The following is a 23,682-nucleotide window of genomic DNA, read 5'->3' as shown; positions in this document are numbered from 1 at the left end:
CAGAACAAAAATTAAACAAAATGGTGTAACTAATGAATACGAAATATTGCCTCATATCATTATAACATGATATTTTTAATTCCATTGATTTATTTATTGGATAACCTTTTTATCTTATACATCATTAATATCATTCAAAGAAAATGTCCCAATGAGTAACGACTGCCATGTTTACGTCATGCTTCCCATGTTGTCTAGTGCAAGATTACAAGATTAGTAATATAAGGTGACGCAACCCAAGTTGGAACGCTTTCTAAAATGGAACACATGTAAAACAGAATTTTCCGCTTACAACCAAAACTAACAAAATCTGTCCCTCACAAAAATTAAGATGCTGAATACTAACTGTGACAATTTCAATGAGTCATTTTCTTTTCTGTTGCTTACATAAAAACCAATAACGATCAACAAACTTCAATTATCCTCGATTGCATTAAATAGGAGATAATTCTTACCTGCAAAATTACTGCATTTATATAGTCAGTTCTACCACCTGGCTGCGACCGCAGAAACGCTCGGAAAGTGTCGACTGAGATGTAGCAATGGGAGAAAAAGTTAAGAATAATGATATTTGTACTTCATCAAAATATACATTCATTAATTATTCATTTAATAACTAGCATATCTCTTATTCATTTGTATTATCTAAGTTATCATTATCTTTATTTGGAAAAAACCTGTAAGCAAAACATGCTAGCATTTTTCACATTAATGATTATAAGAGCTCAACTGGACTAATCAAAATCCCGTATATAAAAACAGTCACTTAAATGCTAATTTGAATACGCAAAATCTCATGACATAGTTAAACATTTACATGATCGAGGACATAAAACAACAATTTAGCCATGCAAATTGTTTCTGTTACGTTTATGTAAATTCATATTGCAGATTGATCTTGGAAAATTATCCTACTAATGAATATGGGTTGATGGTTAAGACGTTTGCGGATCAACAAAATGTGATTAATTCCATACTGTACATACCAGCAATGTTAGACATTGTCCTATTCTTGTCCTTGTTCTCTTTCATCATTCCAGCTGTATACTTATTGCAGTCGTATTTTGGAACTATTGTCAGTAGCTTCTGAAAAAGTAAGTCCAGTCAGTATTACTATCATATTGGTTGTAATATTTGTTTATTGTGGTCAAACGCATCTGTAGATATGCAACACTTACTTCGAATTCTTTAGTTTGGTTGGTTGGCTTTCCAGCGGGTGACAATTCGCTGAGAGCATCGTGGAATCGTGAGCTTGGAATCAAGGTATCGGCTAGGTCGGCTGCCTCGACCAATAACTCATGAAGGGCAATATACTGCTCCTGGAATTTAACATTAAAATGTGTAAGTATTTTGACGTGAATATCTAAGTTCGTGTCCACCAAACCGAATAGTTGCCAACGAACACAAAGGTTACAAAAAAGATTTCCATTCATCGCCATATATGGAGGAAGGGTTTCATTGCGTCCATCTGTTTTCGGCAATGGGAAATTATTCCTGATTTATCACTCGCTTACAAGAACAGCTAAACTTAAACTATCGATAGAATGGGTACGTTAACAGTACCTATCATTTAAGTACAATGCCATAATAAATATGCATGCCATCTATATTTCTTACATGCGTTTGGACCATGTTCATCCGGTCTTTCCTCATCGTCCTGATGTACTGGGAAATGTCCACTCGTCCTGTCTTCTTTTCCTCTTTCGATAGAACATCAAGTCCAATGAAGGTCCCAGTCCTCCCTATTCCGGCGCTTAACATACATCGAGGAAATAACATATTTTCTACAGTACAACACTATACTGAATTTATTTGCATATAACAGAATTATCTTACTCTATGAGTAAGTATCGATTGTTTCGTCATATTTTGTGACCGTAACTTCATGCGTTAAGGAGAAGTGATGACGACATAATCGACACCTACCCATAAGAGAAGTTATGCAAAGAAGGGGTAAATGCAATATAATCTGTAAGGTTGACATGTTGATAATATGTATATGTCTAGAACTAAATGACATAGTACCTGCAGTGTACAACCATTTGACCAGTCAGATTAGTCCTGTATGACGACACACGCCGGTGGAATAGAACAAGTTCAAGGTTGTTTGGTGTGCCGTGATCCGGCCAAGCGATAAAATGAAACTGGTGGATTTGACGAACTTCTTTTGTCTGTTGGATATATAATTCCGAAGAAAGGTAAATTGATATTAATTTACTTAATATCGATATATATACACAAAATTGATTACTTTAAAATCATAAATTAAGTCAATTTCAATACTAATTTGAAACTCTCGAATATTACATTTCAGAGCAAGACTTGCATACTTATACAGAAGACATTATAATTTAGGTACTGGCTAATATGTGCTATCTTATCTGGCGTTTAAACTATCATTTTGTTGAGATATGAAACTGATGCGGAACGTGTTTCATTACCTTCGTTTGAGTAACGGAAATATCCCGCAACACATAAAAAGCGTAGGTTCGTTCTCGATCAAGTCTGATGTTGAAATGTTTCGTTTTGAGGGATCGAAGCAGCCTTCTACATGCCAGTACTGATACCTTTATTATCTGATAATAATAAATATATTTGCAAATAACCATAACGTAATACTTGCTAGGAAAAATTAAATTGAGTGTAATATATTGATCAAATTATATAATTAGCATAAAATTACTCAAAGAGGATTGTAAATACCCTAAAAAGTAATATTACTAAAACGTAAATAAATATTAAAATTATTGATAACACTGTATGTATACTTTTAATCTTAGCTTTTATGATAGAAACTATGACATACCGATTGCTTTATTAGCATTCTGAGTTTTAATGCAAAACATTTTACACTTTGATAATGATATCATAATTAACTTTTTCCTCCCTCGGACAAGTTTCGTAACCAAAACCAATTTTACCACCGAGATTTAGCAGCCAAAACCCATCCTCCAGAACATTCAATACTCACTAGTAGTTTCTCCTCGGACCTTAAATAACGTTAATGTGGACAATTACAAATACTTCGTTCATTTTTATCTAGCCTCAAATAACGTCATTTTTTGCAAAAAGCAAATTGATAATCTTCAAAATACCGATTCACAAAATTTCACTTTTACACATATGTTATGTTTTGGAGAAAATACTTTTGACAAATTCTGAATGTACCTAATATACAATCATCATGAATCAATCATGTCTTTGCTTATAGAAAATTAAATTTAGTTTAATAATATAAATTGATAATATACATAGCAATACCTTGACCAAGACACTACTATGCAACTCCTTGTCACCAGCGATAACCACTGTGGGATACAAAAAAGAGATTGACAAAATTTAAGGGGCTCAGGTGATTGATATAGTTTGTTCTATTGCCATGAATTTCAATTTCTACTCATAAAACCGTCCCCAGATATATATATTAGTATGCTCTATACATAAAATGAATATAAGTATATGCGATACGACTTCACAGACTTCTCATAATGTCATTATTTGACAAAGGTACACCCTAAAGCAACCAACGCCCACCATTCTATTGTGAAAGAGAGAACAAGTATTAACAACATCGTTGTTATCATGTCTATGGCCGTCCTATTTTAACTTACACATCGATGTGATTGGCGTTGATGTAGGATGAGTTAGGTCCATTTCCAATCTGGTCTCAGTACAACACGCGAATGTGTCCATCTGAAATAAACTGCTGCGGTTCTGTGGTTATACGCCAGGCGTCATGCACACAATACCACATAGATAAGTTCAACAGTCTTGAATTTGTGACATTTTGAATGTAGATCATGTTTAGCGTATGGATTTTTAGAGCGTTTGACGATCACAGTATGATTTCAATTTAACACAAGAACACCAAACATTTATAAAATTACGGAACACACACACTCTCGACATTGTTCCTTAATTACGTTACGAAAACATACATTTAAAGTTGGTTCTTACGCTAAAAAAGACCGTTACATGTGCGAGTTTTCTTCTTTCTTTTGCTAAACGTATATATAGATATTTCATTGTCAATCACTTCTATTGATTAGATGATCATTATTTCGAATCTCTGTCGAATTCAATTCTGTTTGGTGTTTGAGTGTCGACCGATTTATGTGTATAGACAATAAGGTTGCTGCGCTATGCAATACAAGTGATTCGGAGAATTAAAATATTTGGTTCAGATTCAGGTAGTGCCAGAAGTGTACATAGCACATGGTCACTCTCCCATATATCAATGCTGTCACTGACCGCCAGTTGATTACAAATAGCACACGTGCTCAATTATCATTGCCAAAATTAAAATATATTTGTAGATCATTGTGTCAACAACAAAACCTGAATGATACCATTCGGATGAATTAAACAGAAAGGTTTTCAAAACATTATATGTGTTTACAAAAAAACGAACAATTGGATGCATACATGGAAATGTTGTTTTGAATCTGTTCTTGGCCTTGTTTAATGGCTTGCTTCCTTCTACGTGTGGATGGACTGCTCCCCAAGGCAACAACTGTTCAGTATGAAGATAAAATCGTTAATACAATAAACCCATTAAGAGTGTATATAACTTCAGCAGTATTTTTCATAGATATGTTACGGATTTTGAGCACACTGCTTGCCATAATCAAATTATATCCAATCAAAACAAAGAGTGATATTACAATATGTTGTCTTCAAAAATGTTTTTAACCTGATGCAGAATCTTTCTGCCTTGAAACTAATAGAAATATAAGCTTATGATGCTCTGTAATTTTTTGTCTACTTAATTACATAATTACTTAACACGATGTCTACATCATGATTGATTTTGAACTAAAACATTAACCTTGTATCACAATGTAACACTATCCGTGAAATATGGCACACAATTCAAAAGTAAGTTGTTCAAACCTTGAATTCTTTCTTGAATTCCTCATCCTCATTTTCCTTTTTCTTGGGTATCATAGCCCGGATTTCTTCAATAGTTACCCCGTTGGACATATTGGTATAAACAACCTCCTCCTGCTTTACGTCACCAACATTAATGTATTCGTTACTGGTATTCTCCGCTAAGGCTGCAACAATATCTAAGATTAAGTTGTTATAGTGGAAAAATATGTATATATCAAATCGTAAATCATTTATAACAATTTTGTTAAAATGAGTTAAATTGAACATTGTGTTTATTCATCTGTATATTTCATGCATGCAATTGATTTTATCACGATCATTTTGGATTATGGCGAAATTTGTGATGAAGATAATCCCGATACAAAGACTCAATATATACATCTTATATCAGCATCTCTTCATTTAAACACCTGATGCAAATAAAGATGGCTGTAATTTCTTTTTAAACCTAAAGGGATAATTCTGATCTCAGATTGCTAAAAAAAGAAATGTTATCGCAGTATCTCGTTTCAAGGCGTTTTTTTCATATTCATAATTTAGTATCTATATCAAGACATCTTGATAGCGTATCTTAAAAACAAAAGGCTGCTGTAGATATTGAGTGGTGGGGGAGGGGTTCTTGTATTTTGTGTTTTCTCTAACGAAAAAAAACAACATTATATCGGGCATTACATTTCGATCACTGTTCAGTTCAGTGGCACTCGTGGCATTGGAGAAATCTGAGCTTACATTTGATATATTGATATTATCAAAATTATGCGTATGACAGTCATCATTGACTTCGGAATAACTAAAAATACTTATCGATTGGTGCGCACATTATAAGGACAGACGACGAAGGATCAAACACGATAATTAGTTGTCAACTTTGATCCTTATTATAAAACGTCTCAATCATACTTACGCAATGCCGGTTCCGATACTTCTTGACTTTTCGTATCGGGGCTGTGATTGGGAGAAGGTTGAGAAAGTGTTGTTTCAAAATCGCCATCAAAGTGAGCACTCATCTTTCTTTTAGGTTGTAAGGTTCTCCTGAATATTGAAAAGATCTGATGTTGGAACTGATCATTACTACATTAATTAATACTGAAAAGATGTAATGCATCACTTACTAGTAATTAAAACTATCAATTCGTTTGCAAACGTACCTTCTTAACACAATGAACACTGTTGCTATAACGATACCAATGACAATTAATGCTCCCACGCCGGCTCCAGCGTATATACCGGCTTGGCTTTCAGGCTCTGTTACCAGAGCTTCCCGTTCTGAACAAAAACATAAATCACACGATATTTTAAAGATAAACTAATAATAAATCCCAGAGCAAAGTTATATTATAAAGTATTAGTAGTTGAATGTTGATAAAAATATTTAAATACTAAGTGAAAATTAATTAAACGACATACCAATGCATTGACCATCCTGCATGTTGCAGATATTATTTTTGCAGTTAATCGGACACTCCTGGTAACACAAAATGCCATGGAAGCCGGGTTTACATTCTGTGGTAACACAAAAGAAGAATTTACATCGGTGAGAAATAAGATTGATGACGGTCAATTAGAAATGGTACAGTTATAGGAAGAGATAAATCCATTGTTCGTATTGGATTTATACATTTTACCTGATTACTGTGTATAATCTAATTCATGTCTTCCTAATGAAAGGACACAGTGTCAACAGCAAGCACATAGGGTCTTTACGTTACTGTACATCATTTTTTTTTCGTGGTTACTAAGCTTCGCGAATTCTTTTTTTGAACAAATAGTTCGCCATTATTAACTTATGGAAATATTTATCAATATAGGCGAGAGTTTTGTATATGTGTGGAGATTAATCATCGCAAATTAACGTTGATATGGAAATTCCCGATAGCATGTGCTATTGTGACAGGTAACGATAAGTGTAGAATTAACAGGAAGATGATAAATCTATGAAATCCTAAATCGTTTTAAGATAAGAAATATCGCAGTAGATTGTTTTTTCTCAACTCCTGTTGCTGCGAAATGATTTTTGTTTGATACCGACAACAACTTATCTTTTTGAAATCCTCGGTTTCCATGATGACGAAATAATGGTTTATGATGATCGAAAATAGGTCTGCAGTGAAGGCGAACATAATGACAATACTTTTGAATACATATGCTGCCATGACATTAAAAGAGAGACTTCTGATTTATTGAAATTTAGATATCCTCCTATTTCAATAGAAAATGATATATACAGGGGTTTTAGGGGATACCAAGTGCCAGAACAGTGGGTTATCGTGACAGTTTGATTATAGTACTTGAAATATAAAAATCGTAATTACCTTCACATAGACCGTTGTCCTGGTTACACGTTTTGTTGATGCAGTTATCAGGGCATGTTAGGTCACAGTGACTTCCATGAAAGCCAGCGTCACATTCTAGAAATTTAACATCATAATCATATAATGGTATCATGGCATCGCTGTATCGCAATTATAAACATTACAAAAAGGTCCTACAGAAATATTAACCTTCACTGGGTGTTTTTTTTTTACTAATATTTCATACTATTAATATACTTCATTAACACAGATTACAGTGTACGAGAGCTATAATATGCATTAATATAATCGGCCAGAAATACAGAATAAAACATGTAACTCTCATTTTATTGCCTACGCATACATGAAATTAGTTATAAATGCCGTAACTGGGCGAAGATTTGACATTTCTTTCATACCTACACGTGTAATACTGGCTGGTCTAGGGCAATACACTCATGTCGCCTGAGGCTGTATTGCATGGCTACCCATGCAATAAAGCCTCGTGATGTCACGGCGTCAACAAAATCTCTATTTCCTCGGTAAAATTTTAACATTTTTTTCACAAAATTGACTGGTTTTACTATAAAAGATGCAAGCAACGGAATTTGTGTTGAAAATATCACGTAATTTTTCATGTATGGAAATTGACTTCCAGTCGTGGATTTCTTCGAATTTATTTCAAAATGGCGGGATATTATAGTTGTAAAATTGCAGTAAAACGTCGTGGTATGAAAGAAAAATACTCTTTCATAAGTGGATATGAAGGATAGGGATATTCTACCCTCGGGATCACAAAATGTTGCAAAACCCTCGGCAAGCCTCGGGTTTTACTACATTTTGTGACCCTCGGGTAGAATATCCCTATCCTTCATATCCACATATGAAAGAGTCTTATAGTATTTTTCCAGTTAATTATAAAAAAAACCCGCAAAGTTCAATGAATTTAGCTGTGAAAATCATTCAAATTGCTTCGGATGTCCTGTAAACATTAGTGACAACAAATAAATTAGGTACTGTAAAATTGTTGATTTTGAAGCCTTTTGTATGCTTGGATTGAAACATTCCTGTATAAATCATTTTGAAATAATTAAACTGTCAAAATGTTAAAATAAAATATTAGACCACAATTTGGATTCATGATCTAATTGTACGTAGTCATTTCACTTCACAATAGATTTGTCCAAGGAGAATATTGTTGTTCTAAAAATGTTGGTAATTTTTGGTGATGAATAACATATCAAAAGCTTATCTTTATTCGCGAGTATGAAAAATACGACAAATATAATTTTAAACTTAAGAACATCTATCTACAAACGCTATTCATATTACATACGTAGATAATATGAGACTGGTTAACAGTTAAAAACCCTTAAACAAGCAGATACTTATTTTCAATATGAAATATAATGAAATAATGATATTTAAGAAATATGATTCGACAAATAACAATGACGACAAATGTCGTTACCTAATGATACAATATACAACTTCACTCACGTAGACAGTTCCCTGATGATTTATCACATGTGTTAATACTACAACCTGTAGGACATGGTGTACAGGTAGGTCCGTAGAAGCCATCGTTACAATCTGTCAATAATTAAATTGTTAGTGTAAACATATTGTAAGTAAATATGCACAGTTTAAATCAAATTTTATACAGTAAAAATAATAAGGGCGACAAATGTCAGTACATTCGTTACGTAAGCATACGATATACCATGTTATACAATTAGTATACTAGTGCTACAACCCGTCGTACACGGTGTACAGGGAGGCCCGTATTATCTATCTTTACAGTATATGAACAATTATATTGTAATAGAATAGAGAGTGTACGCGTATTGAGAAAAAAATGTTTTACTGATTTGAAACGTCAAGTGAGCTAAAAGGTCAAATTAATAAAAGAATTAACAACATCGACAATTGTATCGCTAAAATAATCTAGGACAACACAACTCGTAGCCAAACCTAGAACGTGAATACATTTTTTGTATATTTTATTACACGGTTATAACATGTGCCGTCAAAATTAATGTAATGTGTTTATTACATCGAACTATGCTTATAAGGAAGCAATTGCGTTGGTCCACAGCGGTTCGTTATAACTGTGTTTTACAGTATAAGATAAGATATAATTGTCTTATATTCTTTGCGCTACGTTGCAGAATCAAACAAAACAAAACGTTTGTGACTGCAATTACATCGTTGGAACATTAAAACGATAACATTAGTTACAACATGAAACATTAAACAAGTTTTATCTAAAACTATGTTTAATGATAAAGATCAATTTCGCTATATCAGTCCATGTATCGTTATAGTCAATTACATTTTGTACTGCAAAGTAATTAAGACGACATCGGGAAACGTAAAACGTTCAGCGATATTTAATTATCAAGTCTTTTTATATTTTTGGTGTTCGTTAACAATTACAATTATTTTCACTGAACATATATATGACAGCTGTTTTGAATTGTATTTCGAAATCTAAAAATATCCAGTAAGTTTGATTAAGTATAATGGAAAGTACTACATTGGTCATCATGAAAATTAATTACAATAATAGGCAGATTTTCTCCATAATGCATCATGCAAGATGGTGGCCACAAAATTTTGGGACATATGTTATGGTCATCCATTTTAATAAGTACATAGTAAAATTATCATTACCTTCACATAAACCGGTTTCCTAGTTACAAGTGTTGTTGACACAGTTACCAGGATATATGAGGTCACAGTGACTTCCATGAAACCCAGCATTACATTCTTGAACGTTTACATGAGATATTGCAATTATAAGACTATGGAAATGCAGCATCAAACTTATAACCATCAGAATAAATCCATACTGAAATGAAATCCGTCTTTGTATATTTTGTTACTAATATATTCAATCCTAATACATTATCATCTGTATTACTGTATTGTATTATTACAGATGGCAACGTAGGAGGGATATAATATGCACCTCATCCATCTTTAACAGCAATGGGTACGTTTCCCTGCCTCTAAAAGCTTTCAAATGCGTGTGGACAATGGATGTTATAGCCGAGACGACGAATGTAAAGCAGAGGAAATTATAATTTAATTGGCTGGTAGATTAGGGTAACGTCCTGTTAACACCTAGGGTCATTTATTGATGCCCTCCAATATGTGCAAGGGTGTACGGATTGTTTAAATGTTTGCATGTTCGTGATGTGTCTCTCTTGATAATAGTGAAAATCTTGCCCTTTTTATAGTGCTTTCTCACTGAAGTATGTCGCCAAAAGTTGTACAGTAATTGGATGTTGGATATGGAGCTAATTTATTGAAATCACAAAATACATATCGTTTAACTTTACTTCAAGAAACATGGTTTCGAAATATTGTACACTTCTATTTAAATAAAAAATGATGTAAAACTCTATCAATGAATACACAATGTCAAAAATAATTATAAATATAAATATTGCATTATCATCATTTTAATTAGGTGTAATGTCCATTCCGTATTTAAGATCCATTCCTTATTTTATATGTATAACCGGACGTACCGCATGGTAATAAAGTAACCAGCATGGCGGCCAGACAAGTGTGATTGTTATCATTGTTATCATCACAAATCATCCTGTGTTACACACCCCTATAGAACCCCACAATAGGGATGCTTACTTGTGCAGTTACCAAAATGACATATGTTGTCATCACAGTTCACTGGGCAATTGCAGAATGTGCCGGAAAACCCGGATGAACAACCATCTGAAATTAAAAAAAAAAACTAAGTTATTTACTTGTTGTTCATAAATTGAAGAGGCTAAAATCCGCTTTTGGTATACGTCCGAAATCATTTTTTAGACAAAATTACCTTTGTGGGCAATATCAATCACAATGTCAACTCTTTATAGATTTCCATTGTAAATCCTATACTTATTTCCTAAAATGAATTAAGCTTGTTATAAAATACTTACTTGCACAGATGCCTGATTTGTCACACGTGCTACCGTAACAGCCAGAAGGACAAGGTGTACAGCTATGTCCGTAGTATCCACTATTACAATCTGAAATAAAAATCGTAATTGTAGTGGAAAATTGCACGAGGAGCCTTTAGATATACAGTCTGTGAGCATATTAAGTACTTAAACGTAAAACGTATGTAAGTGCATACTATTTTGAGTAGACACATACACATTAAAAATGATGCGTTAAATGGATCATCGTGTTATCCCGACGTATTCGATAAAAAAACTTCTGCTAAGAAAGATTGAGAAAACCACTTTTACTACAGTTGTGTGACCACTCAACGTTCCGAAAACTGCGTGCGCACATCGTGCATACATCATGCGCACATCGTCCGCATATCGTGCGTACAGATGTGCGGTTCGGATCGCACACCGCACAGCGGGACGATCGGTCAATCAAATTTGCGAAATCATCCCATTAACGGCCGTGTTGATGAGTCTCATTTGCCTGTGCTGTCATTTTAGTGATATTTAAATCTAAAAAAAATATTTGTGTTTAAACATGTCTCTACACATGTAATATTTCATAATAAAATTTGAAATATAGTTTGATTGATATACATTTAATTTTGATTTATTCATTGTATTGTCAGTTTTAGCGATCTCAATATATATTATGTATAAACATGAAATCTATATAAGTTGTGTACATCTATTTGAAGAATAAATAAATTTATCAACTAAAAGCGATAATATGAACATAAAATAACATGGAGTGTCATATATAATCATACATGTAGATCTATTTTTTTCCTTAGGTTAAACAGCACCGCTAATCTAAACATTGCCATTGATGCCATTTACTAATAGCTCCTTTTGAAAAGATCTGCAATGTAATTTCATCTTTGATATTCCAGGTCTTACTATCACTGTCCTTATACCCACCACTGGACTACGTCATATCAAATGAGACGGTAGCTTAGAAGAAAAAAATCCCTGACCATGGTAAGTCTGCAAAGACGTCCTTTGAATATTACAGTGAGCGCAGTCTATCAAAGGATCAATTTACGTGTCTGGTTTGTTCAAACAGAGTCTTCAGGTTTGTTATGCCAAATTTCAGGGGTGAAATAATGAGGATTCAATACACTGTTCAACGTTTTATCTGTCATTAATGATGTGATTAAAATAAATGGAATATGTCATCAAAAATAATTTATATAATATAAAGATAATAATTATAATCAATAGGCTCAATTAAAAGTGACAATCGGTCGATTGATGCTACAGGTACGAGTATTTATCGCCAATTATTTATATATTTAATTTTACCATTTCTCCAAAATATCAAGGATTCTTGCAAGCATAACAATATCTTTCTCTTTAGCTAGGACATAGCCTCAAAACACGTTTATTTGTCACAGTTTGCTTTTTGTGCGAAAGTATTCTGGGGACTTTTGTGGCGATGTAATATGAATGAAACACTGATTAGTTACATCTTGACATCTGTCATTTCACGTTGCATAGACGATTAATGTATTTATTCATAACTAACTGTCTCAAGATACCCATACATAGTAACATTTGAATGAAATCACAACGTTTCCTTTGAAAGATAGACATAATCTTGGATTTACATAATGATTGATAGATAATGGAAACTTTAGGTTTCTAAAGTAAAAATGACGACAAAGCAATTTCGGTATGTATTTATATAATAAAAAAACATGCAAGTATTTATAATTATTGTTTCAACATACTTGAACAATTTCCTTGGGAACATGTTTGTTCAGCACAATTCGCTGGACAATTGCAGTATGTGCCGAAATATCCTGGTACACACCCATCTGAAATAGACACATGGATAAGGTCATTATATTGTAGTAAGTACGTGTGCGTCTTTTAATACATGTTGCTCTGTCCGTGATTATGTGTACTTTAAGATGAGGAAACGAACAATATCGTAATCATAGTAATCATCTTTAAAACATAGCTGTGATGTAATCTATTGTTGTTTATGTACTTTAACTCACGGATTATCGGACTATTACCTGTAACTGTTTATATGTTACTTTTTACTGTCTTATATGTGACTCTAATATAAGACAGTCACCTATAAGACAGTAAAAGGTAGCATATGGGAGAGTTACACAATACGGGTGAGTATATATGTCTCTAGGCATATTCCCATAATAATGTTAACACACAACACACAACCTGCCGGAATATTCCATTATTTTTAAATCGAAATTTAGAAAAAATCCCACACAATGAATATGAAGAGAATTTAATCCTCTATTGATGCGGAATTAAACACATCCACAGAATTTCTGTATACATGTATATCCCAGATAGAGTTTTCCTCCTTATTATGAATTCACCATTTAACACTTATCTACAACATTAACTCCAATTTCCACATTCTGAAATCATGTTGTTTATCCAATTCATCTACACAGTAGTTTTACACTTATTTTGATATAGTTTCAACAATATTTCAGAATTTCATCTAAATTCCACTGGCTTGTTGAATGAAATTGCACATGGTAATAAATAAATCCAAAACTGTCCCTAGATAGGTCGAAATGTCCAATACACTGAATTCAATGAAAGTTCTGGTGGCACCGACTGTTTTGAACTGGCCTGGAAATCACTTTTATATACATTCATTTTAGCAAGATGCTTTCAAACAAACGCCTCAAGTCTAGTTTCATATGTCACATTAGACAATTTGGAAAGAAATGTCCTTTTAGTAAAAGCCACCTTAATATATCGCTTAAATTGAGAAAATAATATCCCTCCATCACTGTCGGTGGACATGATGAAAATGAATTTACAGATAGTTGTCCAACCCAAAAGCATGCTTCATGCATTCCGTTCATGAATGCTATTCATCACAAATTACACAGGCAAAGGTAATTATATGTTGCAAATGTCTATATCGGATATGTCATGGTCGAATGCACATTGGTAGATTTACCTTAGCTCATAAAACAAAGGCAAAAAAACTGGCTTAGATTAGAAATAAAAGTGTACTTTATTAACGCAAAGCCTTGCTATGTTTTAAGTTAGAGATAACCCTCAAACTGTACAATATGTGGGATAGAAAACAGTTTTCGGCTTATCTCCAAAACATATTAAAAAAATCTTTATATCATTTAAGTGTTTGGTTTTTATAGCATATCAAAAGCAAGATAGAATTGAAGTTAATTCTTAAAAAATACTTAAGTTATTACACCACGCAATTCTATTTCATTTCATCAATAGTACATGACTAACCGAATCTCTGACATAATGGACAAAGTCACTACAATAGACGCGTAATGTGATCACAATTGTTTTCCGGTTTAAAATGAATTTTTGGACCTTTCATGTACATCTTACAATTATTAAAATTTATGATTAAAACATCTCCTCTCTGTTCATGAGATAACATAACGTTATAAGCAGTATAATTTTGTCATACAAAGCTCTAATAAATATAGATCCCGATCACGTCGTACATGATGTTTTGTCCTAGAAGGCTTTAAAGATGCTCCACCGCCGGCAAAGCATAAATGATACTCATATTACGAAACGTAATAAGTGTTTACTGGTGTAATTATGTGTCTAATTAACTAAAACAATAATACAAACAATTACTTGTTTTGCTTTTTGTGAACTTTCTTCTCTATAGAACAAAGTGCCATGGACTTTTTTTCGAGGCGGAATTTAATGTTTTTAATATTTATATCTTGAAGTTATATTAGAAGTCAGACTTTTTAATGATGGTATAACAGGGTAAAGTAAGTACCTTTTGTAACTGAAGAAAAACACAAATTCGTCTGCTTCTGTTTTTGATAGAGACAAAAATATTTGTCAGTTACGTAGCATCTTTGAACCTGTCAATAAATGGGTTTTAAAAGGTGTATCATGTTTTAACTATGACTAAATACTTAACATTAAGATATGTTTATATTAACGTTACTGATATTCCTATTTGCAGATATAAACGAAACCCATAACAAGTACTTACTTGTACAGACACCTAATGCTTTGTCACACGTGCTAGCGTTACAGCCAGAAGGACAAGGTGTGCAGGTAGATCCGAAATATCCGCTATTACAGTCTGCAAAAAAATCAGTAAAGCATGCATCGCAAGCAATGAGAGTGATGTTAACCCCTGGTATATCGAGGATCATACAGATTGTAAACATTGAAGAACATAATGCTTATAACTGTAAGTAAGCGTGGATATTTACAAATATTATTGTCACAATTTGTTCGAGGTTGATAGATTGTTATATGAAAATATTCTGGGGATTTGTATAGAAAAAAATATTTGAGTAACTGTTGTGGTCATGCAATATGAATGTAACAATCATCAGTTATATTTTATGATAAAATGTAACTGATGATTGCTACATCCATATTACATAATATATAACACTACTGATTTGTTCATTAATAGCTACTTAAAGATACCCATGAAGGATATTAGTTTCAATGACCACGTCTTTGTTAAAACATTATTTTGAATAAACATAACAATGTTAAGCAAAAAATTAAAAACCTTTTTACAGTGGAATTTTCACTTAAAATTCGATTTATGTGCATATAATAAAAAACAAAGATATGAAATTAATGTATCAGTATACTTGAACAGGTCTCTTGAGAACATGGTTGGTCACCACAATTTGCTAAACATTTGCAGTATGTGCCGGAAAATCCAGGTAAACACCCATCTGAAACAGGCAAATAAATGTGGAAATTTAATAGTGAGGATTTTTGTGCCTTCTATGCAACCATGATTTTCATCATCCTGTTTAAACAAAAAATCTTTCAATTTTCACTGAAGTTGGACTCAATGAACCTACTTAAAAAATCCGGTTTCATTTGCTCATGAACTTGGGTATGGACTTGGGTATCTTAACATCGGTTTTTTCGCGCAAGAAAATATTTCATCTAGACCTACTTTTGCCTAAGAAGCTTCCTACTAGGCCTAGGCATAAGCTTAGATCTAAATAGCGGTGGTTTTTAAAAATGCAAATATTACGGACATATTTCTACAATTTTAATAGCATTTTTTATGAACTCTCTCGTTTTACTTGCTCCCTGACTCTTGTGTATCGTTTGAGTCAGCAACGTTTCCAACCGAAGCAAAATAAAATGTGCCATGTCCCTGCGTTACGTGTGTCGAAACTTCATTAGAACGTCTTAGTTCGACGAAGCTTAAACGGCGATAAGAAATACTATATAAAAGTCAATGAGTGTTGATTTACTTTTAATCGGTTGTTTAACTTGTAGCAAGGCTAATTGCTACATAAACCACTAGAACCTTTCCGTTCCCATCACGTTACGGTGACTCTCCATTTTGAATCGGAGCGGGAGACAACCATATCACGAGTTTAGACATTATTCTTCCGCATCTTCGGCGGACCATTTTTGCAATCACTTCTAAATCTTTTGGAAATGTTTTATTTTTCATCTCGATTACATTGATAATAAAGATGTTTCTAATTAAATGTATGACAAATTGTAATATTTGCGTTATTTATTCATAATTAGCTGTATTATAATGACGCACTATTTTCTTGCGACTCTCGTTGTACACATAGACTTGCACAGGCCCAGAAACTTGCAATTTAAAAAAAAATATATAGACCAATACGATTGAATTGAAATATAAGGATTGAATCTTGGTTTGGTCGATTTCATGAGGTGATGAATTGAGTTGCTCTTGAAACAAATTCAACATGAACTGCTTCTTCACAAAGGCCGTCTTACCAGAACAAGCCCCTGTTGTACCATTACAGGTATTCCCCGCACAGTTTGTAAGGCATGGAAAACAACCATCTTCGATTGTGTAATATCCAGAAGCACAAGTATCTGAAGCAAAATTTATTATCTCTATAACAGGTAAAACTGAAACAAATACATCGAACTACAATGCGATTGAAATTCTAAATTATGAAACGTGTGTTAGTTCTGTTGAATTGATAAATATCCTCGCTTGAATATGATAATAAAAGATTCTTCATTGCGCTTTTTTAAGTATCGTTCATGACGAAAAGTTGGAAAAATGACATAAATTGACATCTAAAATTTTTTGAAAGATATACATACCACATATCCCGGATGTGGGATGACATAAGCTATCAAGACAGTCTATGCAGTCTTCATTGCAATTTCCATTTCCGAACTTCCCGAGAGGACAGCCTTTAATATATGATATTTGAATAAAAAATAATACGTTTAAAATTATTAAAACAATTAAATGTGCACACAAATAAATTAAACTGCATTTTTACTCATTTCACCCATAATCATATTTTAATATATGTGCATGCAATACATACTATCAATTTTTTGATTGCGTAAATATTTAAATGTTTTTATTTGTGTCAAGTAGACCGTCCCGGTTTTATCAAGGGCAGTTCGATTTAAATCAGTTTCTTATTGTTATGGTCGACATACCCTTATCATACAAAGCACATACAATCTTAATGTTCCCATCCTTTAACGTGTTATTATATATGAAAACGTAGAAACAATTTATTTTCCGTGATTAGAACTATCACATAATGATGTCACAAGAAGGGCGGTCTGCGGTAACAAGAATAAGTTGAATAAAAACAATCTGGAGGACAAAAAGGTAATTTTGTAAAATCATTTTTGTTTTTGCAACCACACAACCCGATATATATATTTAATGTTTATTTACCACGTCACATTTTCAGATAAATAATACCTTCGTACACTAATTACAACGAAACGTCAGCAAAGAGCAAATCACTTACGTTTATTAGGGATTGCCAGCAATGGATTAAAATACCTATTTTTTGCTTCGTTTTTTATTATTCTTCTGCATCCAAAGTCGTCTACAACGGTTCTCCGAAATGGTAAGAAATACGATAATGAACATGTCGCCATATCGTATAGCATGAGTTGAAGGTGTGACAACAGCGTTTTTTAGGTTGGTCAAATATCCATAATGGCCGCTATGAGCCACGTTATTTTTGGATATGCCATGTATGACCAAAGCACGGGATGTGAAGAACATTTAGTAAAGCAGCGAGACAAGAATAGCGATTAGTGTAACTTCGGTTGTCAGCATCAGAAGTGATTTTATTGCATAGCATTGAATGAATTAAGAAATTAAATACGTATGTAAAAATAAATAGATACTCTCTCTCTCTCTCTCTCTCCCTCCCCCCCCCTCTCTCTCTCTCTCTCCCTGCCTCCCTCCCTCTCCTCTCTCTCTCTCCCCTTTCCGTCTCTCTCTCTCTCCTTCTCTCCCTGTATGTCTGTCTCCCTCTCAAATCATATAAATATGTAAATATGCATATTTCATGCCGTTTTTTTTCTTGTTCTTTATTAATTATTAATTATAAATGTGTAGGGAGTGGGCTTCATATAAGTTGGAAAACTTGTGCCAAACTCAAATGTATTTAAGATATCACAATCAAATATGTTTAAATAAAAATAAGATATGTATGATCGAAAACTGACCGAAGAATTTAATACGAAACACCTTTCTGTGAGATTACAAATGCGAATCAGGGTCAAAGTTCAAAAGTGCAGTTTTTAGAAAAAGAAATCATTTAAAGTCTTCTTCTATTGGGCATGCAGTGTGCTGAGATAAATGGCCACCAATTTTGTTAATATAAATGGCTTTGACAGTCATTCAAGGTCACTTGTGCCAAAACCAAAAATTCCCTAATGAAATGTGGAGCTCTAGAAAACCAAGAGACCTAATATTATAGGAATGTAGTTTGTTGATATGAAAGCTTACCTAGTTTGATAATATGAATGATCTTGTCATTCATTCAAGGTCACAGGGGCTATTGTAAAATTCTGAAAAGTCTAGATACCTGACATAGGGTCTGCGGTATGCTGCGAAACGGGTTACCGAGTGTGCTGATGTGGATGACATTGACCTTCATTCAAGGTCACATGGAGCAAATAACCAAACAACCTCTTGTCAAGTTCTGGAAGGTCTAGAGACCTTGAGTCTTGAGTAGAGCATGTTCTCATGTTCTCTAGATTTACAAAACATGAGGAGCTAACAAGCGATTTTTTTTTGTCTTCTCTCATTGAAAGTTATCTACTCTTGTATCTATTATCAGCAGAAACCACTAGCCAGCTGATCTCCTTATTTCGTTATTATGATCTCTTGATGGTTACCTAGCCCCCCCCCCCCCTTCTCCTTCTTATGTGTTCAAGATTTATCATATGCACAATATTATCACATCGAAAAATACCACATGCATGTAATTAATCTTACTTACCATAAATATACACCTCGCATAATTCCAAAATCGCCTTAGTAGAGTACCACGTGTAAGTATGTGTTCGGCGGTCAGAATAAATTGTCAAATACTGGGCGACACCTTGGCAAGCTACATACTGTTTTGCAAACAACAAATCTAGACTTGTACTTTGATCCTGGTAACACCGTACTCCTGATCTCCAGTCAGAGGTGTTAGACAGGTAGATCTGAAATCCCGCAAGCCGCTTGAGTAAATTCTGATCTGAAATGTAAGTATACTGTTCCGAACAGTATCTGTCCCATAGGGGCGAACTGGATTAGGGTACATGCAATTACCCGCCTCTATGTTGTCAACTATACTACACAATCGTGTTGTATAGACTGGTCTTTTCTGGTATTCAATTTAACATGATCACGATGTTACAGATGGATTTATCACGTCATTTAAAATTTTAGTCCCTCTGATCATATTCTATTTTACAAGTTTGATTCCAACATGCGGGAACCCACACCTCTATACATATGACTTTGACTTCAAATATTGATATTGCGGTTATGTCGGTTATGCCAGAAAATACTAGTCTATTCGGAGAATAGACAGCAGGTTTACCTATAACCTTGTCGCAAGTTTAGCTACAAGCACGACAATGGATGTAAATATTCTGATCTAAAGATTAATTAATAAATGGAACGTACAAATCATATAACGCATACATACCACTGTTTTGCATACTCCTTAAACACATCGAGTGTTCATAGGTTATTGTTTAAAAAAGACTTTGAAGAGATTGGTGGACACATATAACATGAACTATTACCTCTATATATGATATGCACTGTTTCAATGACGGACTGTTGTTGTAGGTCTACCTGCCACCAGGCCTCTGTATTACCAAAATCCGTGTGTGAACAGCAGTTTGATCCAATGTACTGTAATATGCATCCGTCTATGGCCTTAGAGCTGTCGTAGTTATCACGTGTAGAACTCTGGCTTGTAGGTTTACCTTTGGCAAGGTCTTCTGAAACAGCAATTTAATTCAATGTATATTTATAACCTGTTATTTTCGAGGGGATGGTACTTTTGCGATTTTGCGGCACATTGCAATGATCGCGAAAATTTGATCCGCGAAATATTGAAAACATGGTTGAACGAGCTATATCCTTATATCTATATCGCGAAAAATTACAATCACGAACATATGATTTTCTCGTTTTTAGATCCATTCGTGTAAATTTTTGTCCATGAAAATAAACCGGCTATTAGGTATTACTCATATGTCTCGGCTACACTTTCAGTTTTATGACTAAAATTTTATCCAAACATACCTTGAAGAATAAAATATTAACCAGGCCTTAAAAATACAATTCACACGGTTAATGCCAACACGTTCTCTAAAAAAATAATAAATAAATACAAACAACAACATTCTTGACTGTTGTATGATCAGGTATGGAACAACGGTAGATGACACAGAATGTACAGTATGAGGAGAAAATGTTCTAACATAATTCGGCTATGTTTTATTCTGTTACTGTTTACAGACATTTCCAATACATAAGGCCCAATGATCTATCTGGTAATGATTCCATCACCTACGTTAATAAGACTTTACGTGGAGAGTTTTTGTCACTTGACCAGAGAAACATTTTTTTTATCTTTCTCGAGAGATTAGAAAAGGGATTTAAATCTGATACAGCAGGCTTATGTGCTATATAATTATTTGACAAATAATGGATCCACAAAATATCACAAAATTTCTCACTGTGATCACATTTTTAGATTTAGGAATCGAATAGCTAGATTTCATTCTGTTTAGTTAATCATTACTTCACATTTAATCTGATTTCATTGACCTTTTCCATACATCTGTAAATAAATCCTAGAATGACCAGAAAATCTAACGTTATCGTGACGTCGAAATATCAATAGTGATAATGCGTGTTGACGTGGACCGCAGATCCCCACTAATCGAAAGCATTTCATTATATACCTCTCTGGTTAAGTATTTGTGCAATTTAGGGATTAAATGTGTATCATATAGGGGATATAATATGAAAGCATATGATGGAAAACTTCACACACACAAAAAAAACCAACAACAACAAAACAAAAAACGTGCGATAAAATATGTACATAAAATTATATGTATTGCATGCATAATTTGGCTATGTTGTGATCGAATTTTTATGAGTAGTTTCAATGTCCCTGTAATAATAAAAAACAATAAGGAAGTGTGAAAATGATCTTGGCAGAATTCTATTTCATTTAAGTTTATAAAATGGTTGTGATCGGGTGGTATCGTGGTTATGCCACCAAACTTTCACCTAGTCGGTCGGGATTTGCTCGCTGGCACGGACATTAAATATCAAGGTTCACCTACGTGATCCCGTAGGTTTTCTCCAGATACGCCTGTCCGGACTCCCCCACTCCCGATTTTAAAAGTATATACTTGTTTCGCATTTGATTTAAATAAACAATGCTTATATGAAAATATTGTTAAATTCATTTCGTTGTTTGAATTCTATATGTTACAACACTCGTAATAATTGAAATGCAATTGTCATGAAAGTTATGACACGTTATGTTTACTTTTACAATATAATGAAAGCTATCAGGTTTATTGTATAAGATGTGACAACGATTCAAATAGACAGACAAACATAAACATTAGTTACATCACATGATTTATGCTCTGTGAGAGTCTTGATATGCCGTATGTATGTTCAAATGTAAACATACCTTCTGAATTCACTTTCCAATTACTTATTACACAAGATGTGAAATGACATTGTAGACCACATCTTTGTTTCATGGTCTGACCGTGGTCTGTAATCAATGTAGATGTAAATAGAAATCATTTTGAGCTCTTATTTATACTTGTAAAATTAAAACCTATTCATTGAAAGTATGTTATTCTTACAATGTTGGTAATTGTTGGTGGTGAATAACATAACAAAAGCTCTTCTTGCATCGTATGTATTACGGCACATATAACTTTAAAGAGTTTGCAATGCTATTTAATTTATATATACTGCTCTATATATCACACTAACATTTAAATGTGTCACATCCTTTAAAATCATCAGAGCATAACGTTAACAATATTCAGTCGAGCATAACGTTAACAATATTCAGTCGGAGTAATAGCTCCATCAATAACGTGTACATTGTGATTGACTGGATCATTGGTTCAGTCTACCTCTCTTCTTTGACCTACATTGATTTAAATATCAGAGTTCCTTATCACTTCTAGATGTCCTGTCACATAAACATCAACGCTAAAGACATTATTTGTTATCTCCATTTTTACGATATCGATACAAATATGTGCTGATATGATAATACTCCAAAGGCAGCGTCTTTGTCTACTTACGTGACGCCCTCACGGCCGTGAAGATGGACAGTACTGAACAAATGACCAGTAAACAGGACATGATAAACTTCATATCCGACAAGCAACATTGCTAGTTATAATATAAAACCAGGAAGTTTATGGGACACAGAAACCGGTTTACACAGATATGAATCGCGTACAAAATGATCACGGGTAGGTCTGTCATGTTTACACAAATGGTATATCTGCTTCATAATCACTATGTAATACACTAGTCTGCACTTCTGATGTATGGTAATTAAAATAGATGTGTGAAAAGGTATACTGTTTTCGTGTGGCGCCATGTGCGTTCCATACCATACGTGGTTGTTTGACATGGAGTAATTTCACACTAGTATAAGTTAAATGTTACAAATGACACCTCGTTAAAGCTTGTGTGTTTTGTTATTAAGGCTCCGTTTATATACTGATTGGTGTTTAAGCTCTATATATACGATGGTTCATAAAATAGAATAAGACCGAGGTAGCAGACGTTTTGTCATTAAAATGATGCTACTCATAAAATATAAAATGTACTTAATACTGAACATAAATAAGACGGAAACTACGACATCTTCATGCTATTGTTGCTTCACATTTTTTATGCAGATAATCTAGCTGGTTTTAATTCGTTTAAGTATACGATAGTGGTCTAGATGATATTAGGATAAGCAACGTCTCAATTTACAAATCGTATCTGTTCATAAAATATATCATTAAGGTATATTTAAACTGGTGAAACCCGGAATTAAAATGAAACTTTATCTAGTTATGTAGTCAGTATTTTCCCACCCATATACTCCACATTTACACTCAGCCTATACTTCACAGGACTTTCTCTGACCTCAAAAAAGTGTATTCTCAATTTTCTTTTGTCAACCTAGATAACAGAAACCGATGGAAGATACACAATATACAATGACGTCATAACG

The 23,682-nt window shown here is 33.6% G+C and overlaps 2 protein-coding genes across 2 annotated transcripts; both read right to left on the bottom strand.

The window, feature by feature from the left end:
* Positions 1 to 404: 404 nt before the first annotated feature.
* On the bottom strand, positions 405 to 3,654 carry LOC138326136 (receptor-type tyrosine-protein phosphatase U-like). The gene is made up of 8 exons (XM_069272266.1): positions 3,612 to 3,654; positions 3,262 to 3,308; positions 2,442 to 2,576; positions 2,026 to 2,171; positions 1,618 to 1,753; positions 1,179 to 1,319; positions 987 to 1,086; positions 405 to 529 (listed from the first exon to the last, which is right to left on the bottom strand). The coding sequence occupies exons 1-8, from the start codon at positions 3,652 to 3,654 to the stop codon at positions 405 to 407; spliced, it is 873 nt and encodes a 290-aa protein (XP_069128367.1).
* A 317-nt stretch (positions 3,655 to 3,971) lies between these two features.
* LOC138326135 (platelet endothelial aggregation receptor 1-like) lies at positions 3,972 to 23,682 on the bottom strand. Its single transcript, XM_069272265.1, has 18 exons — positions 22,751 to 23,682; positions 20,195 to 20,395; positions 19,396 to 19,638; positions 17,231 to 17,323; positions 16,892 to 16,993; positions 15,763 to 15,849; positions 15,141 to 15,233; positions 12,886 to 12,972; positions 11,138 to 11,227; positions 10,842 to 10,928; positions 8,685 to 8,777; positions 7,206 to 7,301; positions 6,301 to 6,396; positions 6,042 to 6,159; positions 5,798 to 5,925; positions 4,894 to 5,057; positions 4,412 to 4,513; positions 3,972 to 4,001 (listed from the first exon to the last, which is right to left on the bottom strand). The coding sequence occupies exons 1-18, from the start codon at positions 22,821 to 22,823 to the stop codon at positions 3,972 to 3,974; spliced, it is 1,983 nt and encodes a 660-aa protein (XP_069128366.1). The 5' UTR covers positions 22,824 to 23,682.

The sequence above is a fragment of the Argopecten irradians genome, chromosome 6, assembly GCF_041381155.1.
Source record: "Argopecten irradians isolate NY chromosome 6, Ai_NY, whole genome shotgun sequence".
NCBI classification, from domain to species: domain Eukaryota; kingdom Metazoa; phylum Mollusca; class Bivalvia; order Pectinida; family Pectinidae; genus Argopecten; species Argopecten irradians.
Note: the sequence above shows the minus strand (reverse complement) of the source record. Positions and strands in the feature narration are given on the sequence as shown.